The 14161-nt window shown below is 44.0% G+C and overlaps 1 protein-coding gene across 2 annotated transcripts in view; it reads left to right on the forward strand.

Annotated features, from left to right (window-relative positions):
* Positions 1 to 4100: 4100 nt before the first annotated feature.
* LOC118419535 (ubiquitin-protein ligase E3A-like) overlaps positions 4101 to 14161 on the forward strand; it is a 14139-nt gene continuing 4078 nt past the window's right edge. Inside the window, exons 1-8 of one of the 2 annotated variants that reach the window (XM_035825965.1) lie at positions 4101 to 4336; positions 5349 to 5378; positions 5902 to 6025; positions 6723 to 6912; positions 9336 to 10492; positions 11026 to 11170; positions 11632 to 11837; positions 12438 to 12602. In XM_035825965.1, the coding sequence (XP_035681858.1) occupies positions 4272 to 4336; positions 5349 to 5378; positions 5902 to 6025; positions 6723 to 6912; positions 9336 to 10492; positions 11026 to 11170; positions 11632 to 11837; positions 12438 to 12602 (2082 nt within the window). In that variant the 5' untranslated portion in view covers positions 4101 to 4271. Of the gene's footprint in view, positions 4337 to 5348; positions 5379 to 5901; positions 6026 to 6722; positions 6913 to 7691; positions 8054 to 9335; positions 10493 to 11025; positions 11171 to 11631; positions 11838 to 12437; positions 12603 to 14161 lie in introns of those variants that run through there. The other variant, XM_035825966.1, reaches the window with a different exon arrangement.

Raw genomic sequence — 14161 nt, forward strand, 5'->3', positions numbered from 1 at the left:
TCTCCTGGTTTCTCCTAGTTTCTCCTGGTTTCTCCTGGATTCTCCTAGTTTCTCCGGGTTTCTCCTGGATTCTCCTGGATTCTCCTGGATTCTCCTGGATTCTCCGGGTTTCTCCTGGTTTCTCCTAGTTTCTCCTGTATTCTCCTGTATTCTCCTAGATTCTCCGGGTTTCTCTTGGTTTCTCCTAGTTTTTCCTGTATTCTCCTGTATTCTCCTAGATTCTCCGGGTTTCTCCTAGTTTCTCCTGTATTCTCCTGGATTCTCCAGGTTTCTCCTAGTTTCTCCGGGTTTCTCCTGGTTTCTCCTGGATTCTCCAGGTACCTCCTAGTTTCTCCTGGATTCTCCGGGTTTCTCCTGGTTTCTCCTAGTTTCTCCTGGTTTCTCCTGTATTCTCCTAGTTTCTCCGGGTTTCTCCTCGTTTCTCCTGTATTCTCCTGGATTCTCCTAGATTATCCGGGTTTTTCCTTGTTTCTCCTATTTTCTCCTGTTTTCTCCTGTATTCTCCTAGATTCTCCGGGTTTCTCCTGGTTTCTCCTAGTTTCTCCAAGTTTTTCCTGTATTCTCCTGGATTCTCCTAGATTCTCCGGGTTTCTCCTGGTTTTTCCTAGTTTCCCCTAGTTTCTCCTGGATTCTCCTGGATTCTCCTAGTTTCTCCTGGTTTCTCCTGGATTCTCCTGTATTCTCCGGGTTTCTCCCGGATTCTCTTCGTTCTCCTGGTTTCTCCTGTATTCTCCTGGCTTCTCCTAGATTCTCCGGGTTTCTCCTAGTTTCTCCGGGTTTCTCCTAGTTTCTCCTGTATTCTCCTGGATTCTCCTAGATTCTCCGGGTTTCTCCTGGTTTCTCCTAGTTTCTCCTAGTTTCTCCAGGTTTCTCCTAGTTTCTCCGGGTTTCTCCTGGTTTCTCCTGTATTCTCCTGTATTCTCCTAGATTCTCCTGGTTTCTCCTGGTTTCTCTCAGTTTCTCCTGTATTCTCCTTGATTCTCCTAAATTCTCCTGGTTTCTCCTGTATTCTCCAGGTTTCTCCTAGTTTCTCCTGGTTGCTCCTGGTTTCTCCTGGTTTCTCCTGTATTCTCCTAGAATCTCCTAGATTCTCCTGGTTTCTCCCATTTTCTCCTGTATTCTCCTGGATTCTCCTAGATTCTCCGGGTTTCTCCTAGATTCTCCTAGATTCTCCGGGTTTCTCCTGGTTTTTCCTAGTTTCTCCTAGTTTCTCCTGTATTTTCCTGTATTCTCCAGGTTTCTCCTAGTTTCTCCTGGATTCTCCTAGTTTCTTCTGTATTCTCATGGATTCTCCAGGTTTCTCCTAGTTTCTCCGGGTTTCTCCTGTATTCTCCTGTATTCTCCTAGATTCTCCTGGTTTCTCTCAGTTTCTCCTGTATTCTCCTTGATTCTCCTAAATTCTCCGGTTTCTCCTGGTTTTTCCTAGTTTCTCCTGTATTCTCCAGGTTTCTCCTAGTTTCTCCGGGTTTCTCCTCGTTTCTCCTGTATTCTCCTGGATTCTCCCCGTTTCTCCTGGTTTCTCCTAGGTTGTTCCTGGGATTCTCCCTAGATTCTCCCGGGTTTCTTCCTGGTTTTTCCTGGTTTCTTCCAGGTTTCTCCGGATTTTTCCTGGATTCTCCAGGGTTCTCCTAGTTCTCCTGGATTCTCCTAGTTTCTTCTGTATTCTCCTGGATTCTCCAGGTTTCTCCTAGTTTCTCCTGTATTCTCCTGGATTCTCCTAGATTCTCCGGGTTTCTCCTAGTTTCTCCGGGTTTCTCCTAGTTTCTCCTGTATTCTCCTGGATTCTCCTAGATTCTCCGGGTTTCTCCTGGTTTCTCCTAGTTTCTCCTGGTTTCTCCTAGTTTTTCCTGTATTCTCCTAGATTCTACGGGTTTCTCCTGGTTTCTCCTAGTTTCTCCTAGTTTTTCCTGTATTCTCCTGGATTCTCCTAGATTCTACGGGTTTCTTCTGGTTTCTCCTAGTTTCTCCGGGTTTCTCCTAGTTTCTCCTGGTTTTTCCTGTATTCTCTTGGACTCTCATAGATTCTCCGGGTTTCTCCTGGTTTCTCCTAGTTTCTCCTGGATTCTCCAGGTTTCTCCTAGTTTCTCCGGGTTTCTCCTGGTTTCTCCTATATTCTCCTGGTTTCTCCTAGTTTCTCCTGGATTCTCCAGGTTTCTCCTAGTTTCTCCGGGTTTCTCCTAGATTCTCCGGGTTTCTCTCGGATTCTCCTAAATTTTCCGGGTTTCTCCTGGTTTTTCCTAGTTTCTCCTGTATTTTCCTAGATTCTCCAGGTTTCTCCTAGTTTCTCCTGGATTCTCCTAGTTTCTTCTGTATTCTCCTGGATTATCCAGGTTTCTCCTAGTTTCTCCGGGTTTCTGCTGGATTCCGTTCGTCTCCTCGTTTCTCCTAGTTTCTCCTGTATTCTCCTGGATTCTCCTAGATTCTCCTGGTTTCTCCTGGTTTCTCCTGTATTCTCCTGGATTCTCCTAGATTCTCCTGTATTCTCCTGTATTCTCCGGGTTTCTCCTGGTTTCTCCTAGTTTCTCCTGGTTTCTCCTAGGTTTCTCCTAGTTTCTCCTGTATTCTCCTGGATTCTCCATGGTTTCTCCTAGTTTCTCCTGGATTCTCCTGGTTTCTCCTGGTTTCTCCTAGTTTCTCCTGGTTTCTCCTGTATTCTCCTAGTTTCTCCGGGTTTCTCCTCGTTTCTCCTGTATTCTCCTGGATTCTCCTGGATTCTCCGGGTTTTTCCTGGTTTCTCCTAGTTTCTCCTGTATTCTCCTGGATTCTCCTAGATTCTCCGGGTTTCTCTTGGTTTCTCCTAGTTTTTCCTGTATTCTCCTGTATTCTCCTAGATTCTCCGGGTTTCTCCTAGTTTCTCCTGTATTCTCCTGGATTCTCCAGGTTTCTCCTAGTTTCTCCGGGTTTCTCCTGGATTCTCCTGGATTCTCCAGGTACCTCCTAGATTCTCCTGGATTCTCCGGGTTTCTCCTGGTTTCTCCTAGTTTCTCCTGGTTTCTCCTGTATTCTCCTAGATTCTCCGGGTTTCTCCTCGTTTCTCCTGGATTCTCCTGGATTCTCCTAGATTCTCCGGGATTCTCCTGGATTCTCCTAGTTTCTCCTGGATTCTCCTGGATTCTCCTAGATTCTCCGGGATTCTCCTGGATTCTCCTAGATTCTCCTAGATTCTCCTGTATTCTCCTGGATTCTCCTAGATTCTCCGGGATTCTCCGGGTTTCTCCTAGATTCTCCTGGATTCTCCTGGATTCTCCAGGATTCTCCTAGATTCTCCGATTTTCTCCTGTTTTCTCCTGTATTCTCCTAGATTCTCCGGGTTTCTCCTGGTTTCTCCTAGTTTCTCCTAGTTTTTCCTGTATTCTCCTGGATTCTCCTAGATTCTCCGGGTTTCTCCGGGTTTCTCCTAGTTTCTCCTGTATTCTCCTGGATTCTCCAGGTTTCTCCTAGTTTCTCCGGGTTTCTCCTGGTTTCTCCTGGATTCTCCTGGATTCTCCTAGATTCTCCTGGTTTCTCCTGGTTTCTCCCAGTTTCTCCTGTATTCTCCTAGATTCTCCGGGTTTCTCCTGGTTTCTCCTAGTTTCTCCTGTATTCTCCAGGTTTCTCCTAGTTTCTCCTGGATTCTCCTCGTTTCTCCTGTATTCTCCAGGTTTCTCCTGGATTCTCCTGGATTATCCTAGATCCTCCGGGTTTCTTCTGGATTCTCCTCGTTTCTCCTGTATTCTCCTGTATTCTCCTGGATTCTCCAGGTTTCTCCTAGTTTCTCCGGGTTTCTCCTGGTTTCTCCTGGATTCTCCTGGATTCTCCTAGATTCTCCTGGTTTCTCCTGGTTTCTCCTAGTTTCTCCTTTATTCTCCTAGATTCTCCGGGTTTCTCCTAGTTTCTCCTGTATTCTGCCGGATTCTCCTGGTTTCTCCTGTATTCTCCTAGATTCTCCTGGTTTGTCCTGGTTTCTCCTGGATTCTTTTGGTCTTCTTGATGCATTCATAGTTATTTGCATGCATCTCTTTAATATTCTCGGGACAACTAATTTTCATTTACATGCTCGGGACAACTTAAATGATCCCTTTACCGAAAATCTGTGGAAGAATCCAAAATGGCGGTTGCTGATAAACTGCCGTGCGCATGCGCCGTGAGGGACTGGGACGTACTGCAGAAGACAGAATCCAGAGGAAAGGACAAGAATTTTCTTGTCGTGCGACACACAAGACGCCCATGTCGTGCGATCCTCGTGTGCTGGAAGGGTGCTTTGAAACTTCAGGCTGTTACGGAGAGATCTTATGAGCAAAAAGGAGGAATCGGAGGCGGTGCAAGCTGCTGCTTTTCCGGCAGGCTTGGAACCTGGGTATGTGATGCTATGTTGGTGATGACTGCGTTACCCTGCTCTACTGACAAACACACAACATGCACACAGGCAAAATCACACCACAGAACCCCAACAAAAAGGGCTGTGTTTAACGTAGATAACAATATTAGCTAAGCATTTATATTGTGTGAATGATACAACCAGAGACTAGTGACAGATCAGCTAATGCAAAAGTGAAAGCAGATATGATTTTTGTAACCAGCTCAAGCCAGTCAACGACTCAGTCAGGGGGTTTCCAGATTTGACCTATACTGTCTTCGGGAAAGATCTTTAGGATGCAATGAGGAAATGAATATAGGAAGTATTTTCTTAGCATGTGGTTATTATAGATGTCAATCATTCAGTGGCCACACCCACTGTAACGTTTTCACCTGTGGTATCAACAAGTGGGAATGGCCGTTTGCAGAACATCAATTGGACAGGTTCAGCTACTTATCTTAGTAAGGGCATCTTCTCTGGGTAGTTTTACAGAACAGTTGCAGAAAGGTGTGCAAAAGTGAGGTGTGACGGGTCGTTCAGTGTGATATATCCAGCTGCTGCCGCGTACCTGCGAAGCTGGTGTGTTACGCCGAACGGCGGTTATACCGGCTATAAAGATACAGATACAGATCTCCAAGCAGATGTCAGGATAAAAATTTGTAACATGGCCAAACTTCCCTAACAGTTCCTCGAGTCAGAGACGTAACATCTGCTTGGAGGTTTTTACTGTAAGTCATTAAATATTTGCAGTGATTTTATGTTAATTCTTTTATGGTGATGGATTGTTCCCTCGTAAATACGACATTCCTGGCATAAGAACCTGTAAGTACATGTATGTTGAATATCAGTGCTCCCCCCAAAAAATGAATGCAGTGGCTCCTAGAAGGCTGTGAAGGAAGCTCATAAAAACTACTGCAAATATTTCATGATATTTACAGTAGCTTTAGCACGGTCTATAAACTTACTGTTTAATGATTTCAAAGACCTTAAATTGTGTTTTTTTTTCCTACAGTACAGAGGAAGAGCCAGAAGACGCTGACATGTAAGAACATAACAAAAAAACTCATACTTTATTGTTTTATGACTTAAATTTGATATAAGAACAATGATCAGGCAAAAAAAAGAAACTACTAGCGTCAAACTTGGTGCTGTTGGCCGATTTTCATCTTTGAAGTTTGATGAATCTAAGTTTGTGAGAGGTTTTAATAAAGCTTTTTGTAGTAAGTCAATATGTTGACTTAACTTTTAACTCCTGACAACTGTAGGTATGTATGTTTTGTAAATATGTACTGCCAAACTTACACAAGTGACTACCTGTACATAAGGAAAACCTGGCCAATGTGACCACTTTTTGGTGATTTCCTAGTCGATAATTTTCACATTGAAACAAGCTTTAACGATCCTGTCTATAATGACCACCTGTCAGGTCAGATTTTATCAGTCGCGAGTGGTCATTTTAGACAGTTTTGACAGAGAAATACCCAGGCATATAGTGTAATAGAAACAGATTGCAGGGATAATGACTACTCCTAGCTTCTACAGAACCCAAACCTCCCCCTCTGTAGGAAGCGAGCTGCAGTGAAACAACAAATCGAGCTGTACTACTACCAGCTGACGGAGGGTTGTGGGAACTCCGCCTGTAGTAACCAATCCTGCGCCTCCAGTGGAAGCTTCAGCCCACTCAGCAAGGTAAAGACCATCCTTCACAGGGTTGGACAAGTTTTCTAAAATTCACTTGTACTATCGGGCAAGTACGTAAAAACATTGTCCGAAAATTCAAATGACTTTTTTCTACGCATTTTCACTTCCAGCAATGGAATTCTTTTATCGATGGCTCCATTTTTCTATTTTGACCATTACCTGATGCCATGACTGTGAATAGTAACAAGCATATCAAAATTTCACTCATTGAAAAATCTTACTTGACCATTTGGGCAAGTTGGGTAGGACTTGAGCTTGCCCGATGGGCTATTACACTTGCCCGGGACAATAGGGCTAGTGGACTTGTCCAACCCTGCTTCATCTTCACTCCTTTTCAGTAATCCTTCAGTCAGTATCACACTGTAAAAGACCTTTGGCCAAACTTGCTGATTGCCAGGAGGTTGTCACCTTAGATGTGGAATAATCATGGCAATTTGGGCCCTCTAGCAGTATTTTCAGATATTGCAACATCACAGACTGACACCGGTCCTGAAAGTGGTGTGGAATATAGTCCATGGATGGATCATGGTCAATCAAATGACCCCTTATAGAAGGGGAGGATCACTAACATCTGTTATGGATAGGACTATAGCATTGAGAAATTCACAAAAACTCATATGTCACGGAGGTACGAGTATATGATATCTCAGATTTCTTGCTTCATGCTGTTTTCACTCCTCAACAGAACGATGCAGCTGTGCAGGCGCTGGAGTTGTTCAAGAGCAAAGCGCCGCTGTGCAGCCCCAAACCCAGGAAGGTTGCACGCACCACAAACGACAGACAAACTACCAACGGGGTCCGAGAGAGCATCTCTGCTCCGGTACAGTGTACAGAAGAAAGCCACAAGTCCAATCTGCAGGGCACAGGAAAACAAGGTGAGGGATTGTTTTTTGCTGAATAGAGTTTTGCATTTACTTAGTATAATACTCTCTTTTTTTCAGAAACCTTTTTTTCTTTTGGTGAAAGCCAGTGGCATCAGTGTATTTTAGATTTTCATTGCACTTTTTCAGTTGCATTCAGCAAATACACAATATTTCAGCCATGGTGTTACAGCAAGGTATAACAAGCTGCAGTGTTATTTTAGTATACCTATGTACAAATGTATATATGTAAATGTATGAAAAAAACATTCTATATATTTCCTGCACCATCATTTCCAACCATTTTGTGCTCCAGGGTTGGGAAACATTATAGAAAACTTTAAATGTGCAACACAGAGCATGTAAGTTCTGATAGGTGAGACGAAAACAAACGCCAAACATGGACATAAGGGTCTGATTTGCATAATCAATATAAAAATGCCATAGTGATAGATGATGGGAATTTCATCTTTGTGACATGTGTAAGTTAGTAAAAGGTCTATGTCACCATGCATTGATTATGTAAATGTAAAAGTTGTTTGCATGAAATGCACAAAGGCTCTAATTAATCTAAAGATGTCATTGAGGTACGAGGTCCTTGAACTATAGGATGAAATATTATGGTATAAAACTTGATCTTTAACAAGATCTTCTCAGTGTCAATGATGAAAAATATTGGATGCTATCTGAAACGTTTGGAGGTTTCCAAAATCATATCTAGTTGCTTGAGTAAACGCTATTTGGCATATACAATGTAGTAGGAGTCCTATGTGATATGCTGGGATATAATGCAACCCTGAAAGGATGTGACGTTTACAAAAACAAGGTCTGTGCCCCCCTCCCCCATCGGCCATAACAGTTGTGTGACCCCTGACCCTGAGGCTCTCCTATTGTGACATGACGGTGTCCATGGTGGTGGTTTGTACTGTCTGGGGACCTGTGTAGTAACAGTAGACTACTGTAGTCATGGCGAGTGCATGGGAGGCAGAGGGGGCTGGCCTGGACTGGGGGCTCCTCTTGCTCGCCTCCGAGCTAGAAGCCGCGGACGAACTGGGAGAGGAAAACAGGGAAAACGTTGAACGGACAGCTCAGGAATCGGCTGATGACACCACAGCTGCGCACCACAAGGACAGCTGTGTCTACTGCTCCGGCAAGAGTTCAGTTGCCTTCAAATTCTCTCGCTCCAACCAATGGGAAGCTTTTGATTGTGCTATGCATTTGTTTTTAAAGATGTCCCATTTGAAAAGGAAGTTATCTCTGTTTACAGTATTGAGTGAGAGGATAGTGGAAGTGGATTATGAGTTAAGTGATGATAAGGAGACAGTAGCAATGTGTAGCAAAAATAGATACAGCTGAAATCTGATCCTGACACACTATGTATGGATGTGCAGGGGCTGGTAGTGTCCATACATCATGTACATCTATACATACATGCATGGACACATTTTACAGTCACAGATATGTCTGTTTTAGAATTAAATACTGTGCTGTCAAAAGCTGCTTTATTTTTGTAAACAACTATTTCAGTATTAGTCTGCATGTTTTTTAAGGTAGCATATGTTGTATGGACTTATTTTGAGCATTATTTTTGGGTCATGTTTATTTTACATTGTATATACATGTAAAGATGAGCCATGTCCTTGGTATCAATATAGTTTAGTTATCTATGCAACTAATGCACTGATTTGGTATACATCACATATCCATCACTTTAAAGTTGTTATGATAAGAATATTTAATGCACCCATATATTTTTGTGGGGATTTCATTACATGCCACCATGGCATGGCATGGAAGGAGTGGAATGGACATTTTCTTTGTGTTTAGATATTGCAGTTGAAACAATTCTGTATTACAGTTACTGTAGTCATACAATACATTCACTGTGTTATGATTTGTCAGGAAGCAGGTCACCATGAAAATAAAACCACTGCAAACAGGTCAAGATTTGCATAATTCAGAACTTTGGAATGCTGTTTATAAACAGGCCCATGGTTTGAACTGTGTATTCTCAATGTAATGCATTATACTTAACTTATAGGTTATATGTCAAAGGTGACAGCCCCTGAGACAAAAACAAAACATATTTTGACAAGCATTTTTTTCACAAGAACTGTTTTTAAGTTAGGGACCTTCACCTTTGACCTCTTTCATGTGCAATTCAAACTGTGAGCTGGCTTATTCTCCTATTATATTATAGTCCTAATCTCCAAGCAGATCCTACGATGACATAAGATAGCAATAAACTGGTCAAGGAGTGTAGTCAGCCAAGAGGTGTACTAGTACATTTGCCATGCCCTGGTAGCCAAACACCCTCCTAGGCCAGCTTCACTCCTCTGGCAGCTTTTGATTCTATCTTATGTTACCAAAGGATCTGCTTGGAGATTATTATTCTCCATCTCCTAATGTTTACCTGTGGTCTCATACCTATGTTTCAGGTGACAGGAAACCCAAGTTCCTGACGGAGGCAGGGTTACAGGAGATGTTGGACGGCTGCGAGAAAAACGGCAGTTTCTCGCCCGTCATACGCACCCTCGGGGAGGTGTTCTCCAGCGTGGAGGCCCTCAAGCACAGCTTCTGCAAGGCCGAGCCAGAAACGCAGGCGTCCGACGCCGGCACAGAGATCGAGAAACACGACAGAGAACTGTCCGAGAAGGAAATCCACAAGGAGGACGAACTAACCATAGACGTAGAGGCGGTGAGAAGGTCGTACGCCGCCCTGTTCAGGCATAGCAACAGTGGCGTGGAAAACGCCTTGTTGAACGGACTCATATCCCTGTCCCCCAATGTGGAACTGGAGTTGCGGTATCACTGTGCATATCAGCAGGACCCTAGGTACCTGAACTTGTTTGTTATAATATTGGAGAACCCAAACCTACACAGTCCCGAGTATTTAGAGACCGCGTTACCCCTCTTCTGTCGAGCAATGAGTCAGCTGCCCATCAAGGCGCAGGCGCGCCTGGCCAGGTTTTTCTCGAGCTACAGCGCGGAGCGTCTGCGGGGCCTGGTGGAGACCATCCAGCAGCTCATCACGTTTAAGGTCCTGAGCGGGAGTTTCTCGCGGGTTCACCTGGTGAACGACGAGTCGGCCATAACCAGCGCGGCGAAGGTGCTGAGCATTTTCTACATAGCAAGTATTCTGGCGGGAGAGGTGGAGCTTGGGGACACGGACGAGCCCGACGCGTCGTTACAGCGCAGGAGGCACGGGTCGTCTGAGTCAGACGAGGGCCAGGAGAGGAAACCCACGCCACTGCAGGTGCTAGAGAAGGAGGTGGGAGCCAGGGTCATAAACTGTCGGTGTCCGCTCCTCCCCTTCACGGACTTCCACAACGAACCCCTCAACGAGCAGCTAGAGGTGGACAAGGACTACACCTACTACAAGAGCCAGTTGGAGGACAGATTTTCCTTTCTGAACTATCCCTTCGTTCTAACGCCGGCCACGAAAAGCCTTGCCTTGTACTACGACAACAGAGTACGCATGTTCAGCGAGCGGCGCATGACGGTACTGTACAGCCTGGTGCAGGGCCAAGTCGTGCAGCCGTACCTCAAACTAAGGGTGCGCAGAGACCACATCATTGATGATGCTCTTGTCCGGGTAGGTAATCCATCACTTTTGGTTAGAGCTTTTATTGATTGTTTATATGTGATATTGTCCCAATCTTGTCCTGTATATGCTGGGTCCTCTTGGAAATCAACTGTCATAAATTGAAGAGGGGAAAACCCAGTTGTCTTGAGATGAAATGAATACTAGTACGTTTATGCTATCTGGCATCCAATTTCTTGTTACATTTTTGTAAATGTAGTGTTCCAGTTGGAGATGATCTCCATGGAGAACCCAGCAGATCTGAAGAAGCAGCTGTACGTGGAGTTTGTTGTTGTTGTTGTTGATGTTGTTGTTGATGTTCCAGTTGGAGATGATCTCCATGGAGAGCCCAGCAGATCTGAAGAAGCAGCTGTACGTGGAGTTTGTTGTTGTTGTTGTTGATGTTGTTGTTGATGTTCCAGTTGGAGATGATCTCCATGGAGAACCCAGCAGATCTGAAGAAGCAGCTGTATGTGGAGTTTGTTGTTGTTGTTGTTCATGTTGTTGTTGATATATTGATGTTGATGTTTTTGTTGATGTTCCAGTTGGAGATGATCTCCATGGAGAACCCAGCAGACCTGAAGAAGCAGCTGTATGTGGAGTTTGAGGGCGAGCAGGGGATAGACGAGGGGGGCGTGTCCAAGGAGTTCTTTCAGCTGGTCGTGGAAGAGATCTTTAACGCAGACTATGGTAATTACATGTACTTTAACTTCAGTTACTTTTGCGAGAATTCAATTTGGCGCTAGAAGTGAAAAGGAGGTTTTTGTGGCATTTGAAGTTCGCGATTTCGAAACTGGTATCTAGCAGCAACCACTAATTCTAGAAGAGCTGTTGGTTACATGTATGTGGCCACGCTAGTATACTCCAAACTCAAATTAAGCCTGTTATATACAGGTAATTCAGGCTCACAATCAGGGCTGTCTCCAGGACCTTTCCTTCCTTTCTGCAACAGAAATTTGCTTGTTGGGATTGTCAAAAATTTCACACCATCCATCCCAAAAATCTGAAAAACTTCGAAGCTGGAGACATTCCTGCTCACTATAAATAGTAAAGGCGTCTGATTTTAGAGCTTTTTGAAATCTAGATTTGGACTGAACTAAAGTTTTCCTTAGAGAAATCTGTTTTAAGACTTGACTGTTGTTTGTTGACAGGAATGTTTATCTACGACGAGCAGACACACATGTACTGGTTCAACCCTTCGTCGTTTGAAACCGACGCCCAGTTCAAACTCATAGGCATCGTGTTGGGCCTGGCCATTTACAACAACGTCATCCTGGACGTTCACTTTCCCATGGTGGTGTATCGCAAACTCATGGCCAAGAAGGGAACATTTCTAGACCTGCAAGACTCCCATCCTGTAAGTATATGTTGTTATGTAGAACTCTTCAATTTGTTTTACTTTCTTCCGAAAGAAATGTTTACTTGTGTCAAATGTTATGCCCATTGTTCAAGATTCAGCAAGGAAATGTGTTGCAGCATCGCGGTTTCTGTATGTTCTACCAGAGGGAGCATTGCAGTTTTTGTATGATCTGCCAGAGGGCATAGTGCAGCTTCTGTTTTTTTTCCACAGGCAGCATTGAATTTTCTGTATGTTTTGCCAGCGAGTGGAATTCTGCCATCTCCTATCACCTTGATCTGTGTTGTTACAGCTGTTGTTCCAAGTCTGAAGAGTACGAGGGGGATGAAGTCCGCCATCTCTGATTACGTTGTTGTTCTCACAGCTATTTTACCAAAGTGTGAAGAGTATCAAGTGGTGAAGTCTTCCATCTCTGATCGCCTTGTTCTTGTACCCACAGGTGTTGTACCAAAGTCTGAAGAGTATGCTGGAGTATGAGGGGGATGTAGAGGAAGACTTCATGGCGACCTTCTGTGTAGGGATGTCGGACCTGTTCGGTGAAGAGTATGAGGGGGTGAAGTCTGCCATCTCTGATCACCTCGTTCTGTGTTGTACCCACAGGTGTTGTACCAAAGTCTGAAGAGTATGTTGGAGTATGAGGGGGATGTAGAGGAAGACTTCATGGCAACCTTCTGTGTGGGGATGTCCGACCTGTTTGGGGGCAGCTCCACACACGAGCTGAAGGAGAATGGCAACAATGTGCCTGTCACTGTGGACAACAGACAGGTGACACTACACGAAAACTTGAATATCCGGTCGTTTTTGGGGTTGCATATGTCCCGTGAAACCTGGTGTATCCGGGGCATGTGCAGTGATATCCTGTAATGACAAGCGCGGGTCCTGCATATTACCGCTTATGCCTGCACATCCGGTAATTAGACATGTATGGGGATATGCGGCCCCTGCTCACGTCTCGTGTCTTGAGTAATGCCAAACAAGAGACCATCTTGTGTGTGAATTGATAGACGTAATGATACTTTGACATAAGAATAGGTTTGAGTAAGATTGGTACAGGACATCCGCTTTACATAAAAGTACTCTCCAAGCGGATGTGTATTGACTTGTCTGGCATTTTCAGTCAACAAAACTCACAAACGCCTGATATAAATGAATGCATTGTTTTACAAGAACAAAGAAAGGTCTACGCACGAATGGCGCGTATCATCGTTTTCCAATGAATTGTTACCTAGAACGAACACTAAAAATAACTTTGAGCGCGTCATATACCAGCGTTTGGTATTATTACATTCTTAAGCTTCGGTTTCACGTTTTTAGCTAATCAACTAATTTGACTTTTTAAACCTTTTGACACAAAAGAAAACATGGCTTACCCACGCTCAATTTTAATATTCGTTTTTTTTTTTTTTTCTGCGGCAGTTTGTTGCCTAGATTGAACTACACGAAATGGACATTCTAAGTAAAGTCTAAATCTAACACGTTTGATGATAACATTCTACACCATTCTTTGGTGGGGTAGTCTGTCATTTTACGCCCTAAGCTTATCAATTAAACGGCCGCTTCAGTCCAAGGAGCTTTTACCTGATAAAAGCTCCTTGTTCAGTCTAGAGACCAATGTTGTGCTTTTGAAACAAAAGAAAACATGGCGTATATGATATACCCACGCTCGCATTGGAAGCCTTCATTCGTTTTTATCCTTGTGGATAATGCTTGTTGCAAAAACAATATGTTTGTTACCAGACTGATGTATGAAATCATTAACAATTACAGTAACACATCTTCACCTAGTTCCTTGTGGGTATTGTTTGACTGTGAACTGGCAGGTGACAAAAGCTGAATTTAGCTACAGTGGACCTCCCGACCTATTGTGTCTGTATGCAAATAGTCATCAGATCTAGCCAATTGTATTTCACACAGCATGTAGGTGTTTGAAAATAAGGACCAATCAACACACATGTCAACATTTTCAAATCTTACAGTTGGCATTTCAGAGCTAGACTTCTTTCTGTGAGGTTGCGCTTTTACGCAGCGGATCCCGATAGCTGGATATCTGCATGCACGGCAGACAACGTCAGTGAACACTGAGGGATTTAGAATGATGCGACCTCGAGACTTAACAACATCTTGCCGCGTGGAATTTGAACTGCCTACGCTGACGGATTGGATTCTGCTTGGAGTGTTAAACAACTGTAATTTTATAGCTAGTATCCAGCCTCGCGCGCGGGCAGGCTCTGTAGAGTACGGTGGGGTACGACCGACATGCCCGGTTGTGAAGTTTGCGGACGGTTTGAGACTACGTCACACGTCGCCATGTAGTAGCCTCTACT

The sequence above is a fragment of the Branchiostoma floridae genome, chromosome 7 (genome assembly GCF_000003815.2).
Source record: "Branchiostoma floridae strain S238N-H82 chromosome 7, Bfl_VNyyK, whole genome shotgun sequence".
NCBI classification, from domain to species: Eukaryota; Metazoa; Chordata; class Leptocardii; order Amphioxiformes; family Branchiostomatidae; genus Branchiostoma; species Branchiostoma floridae.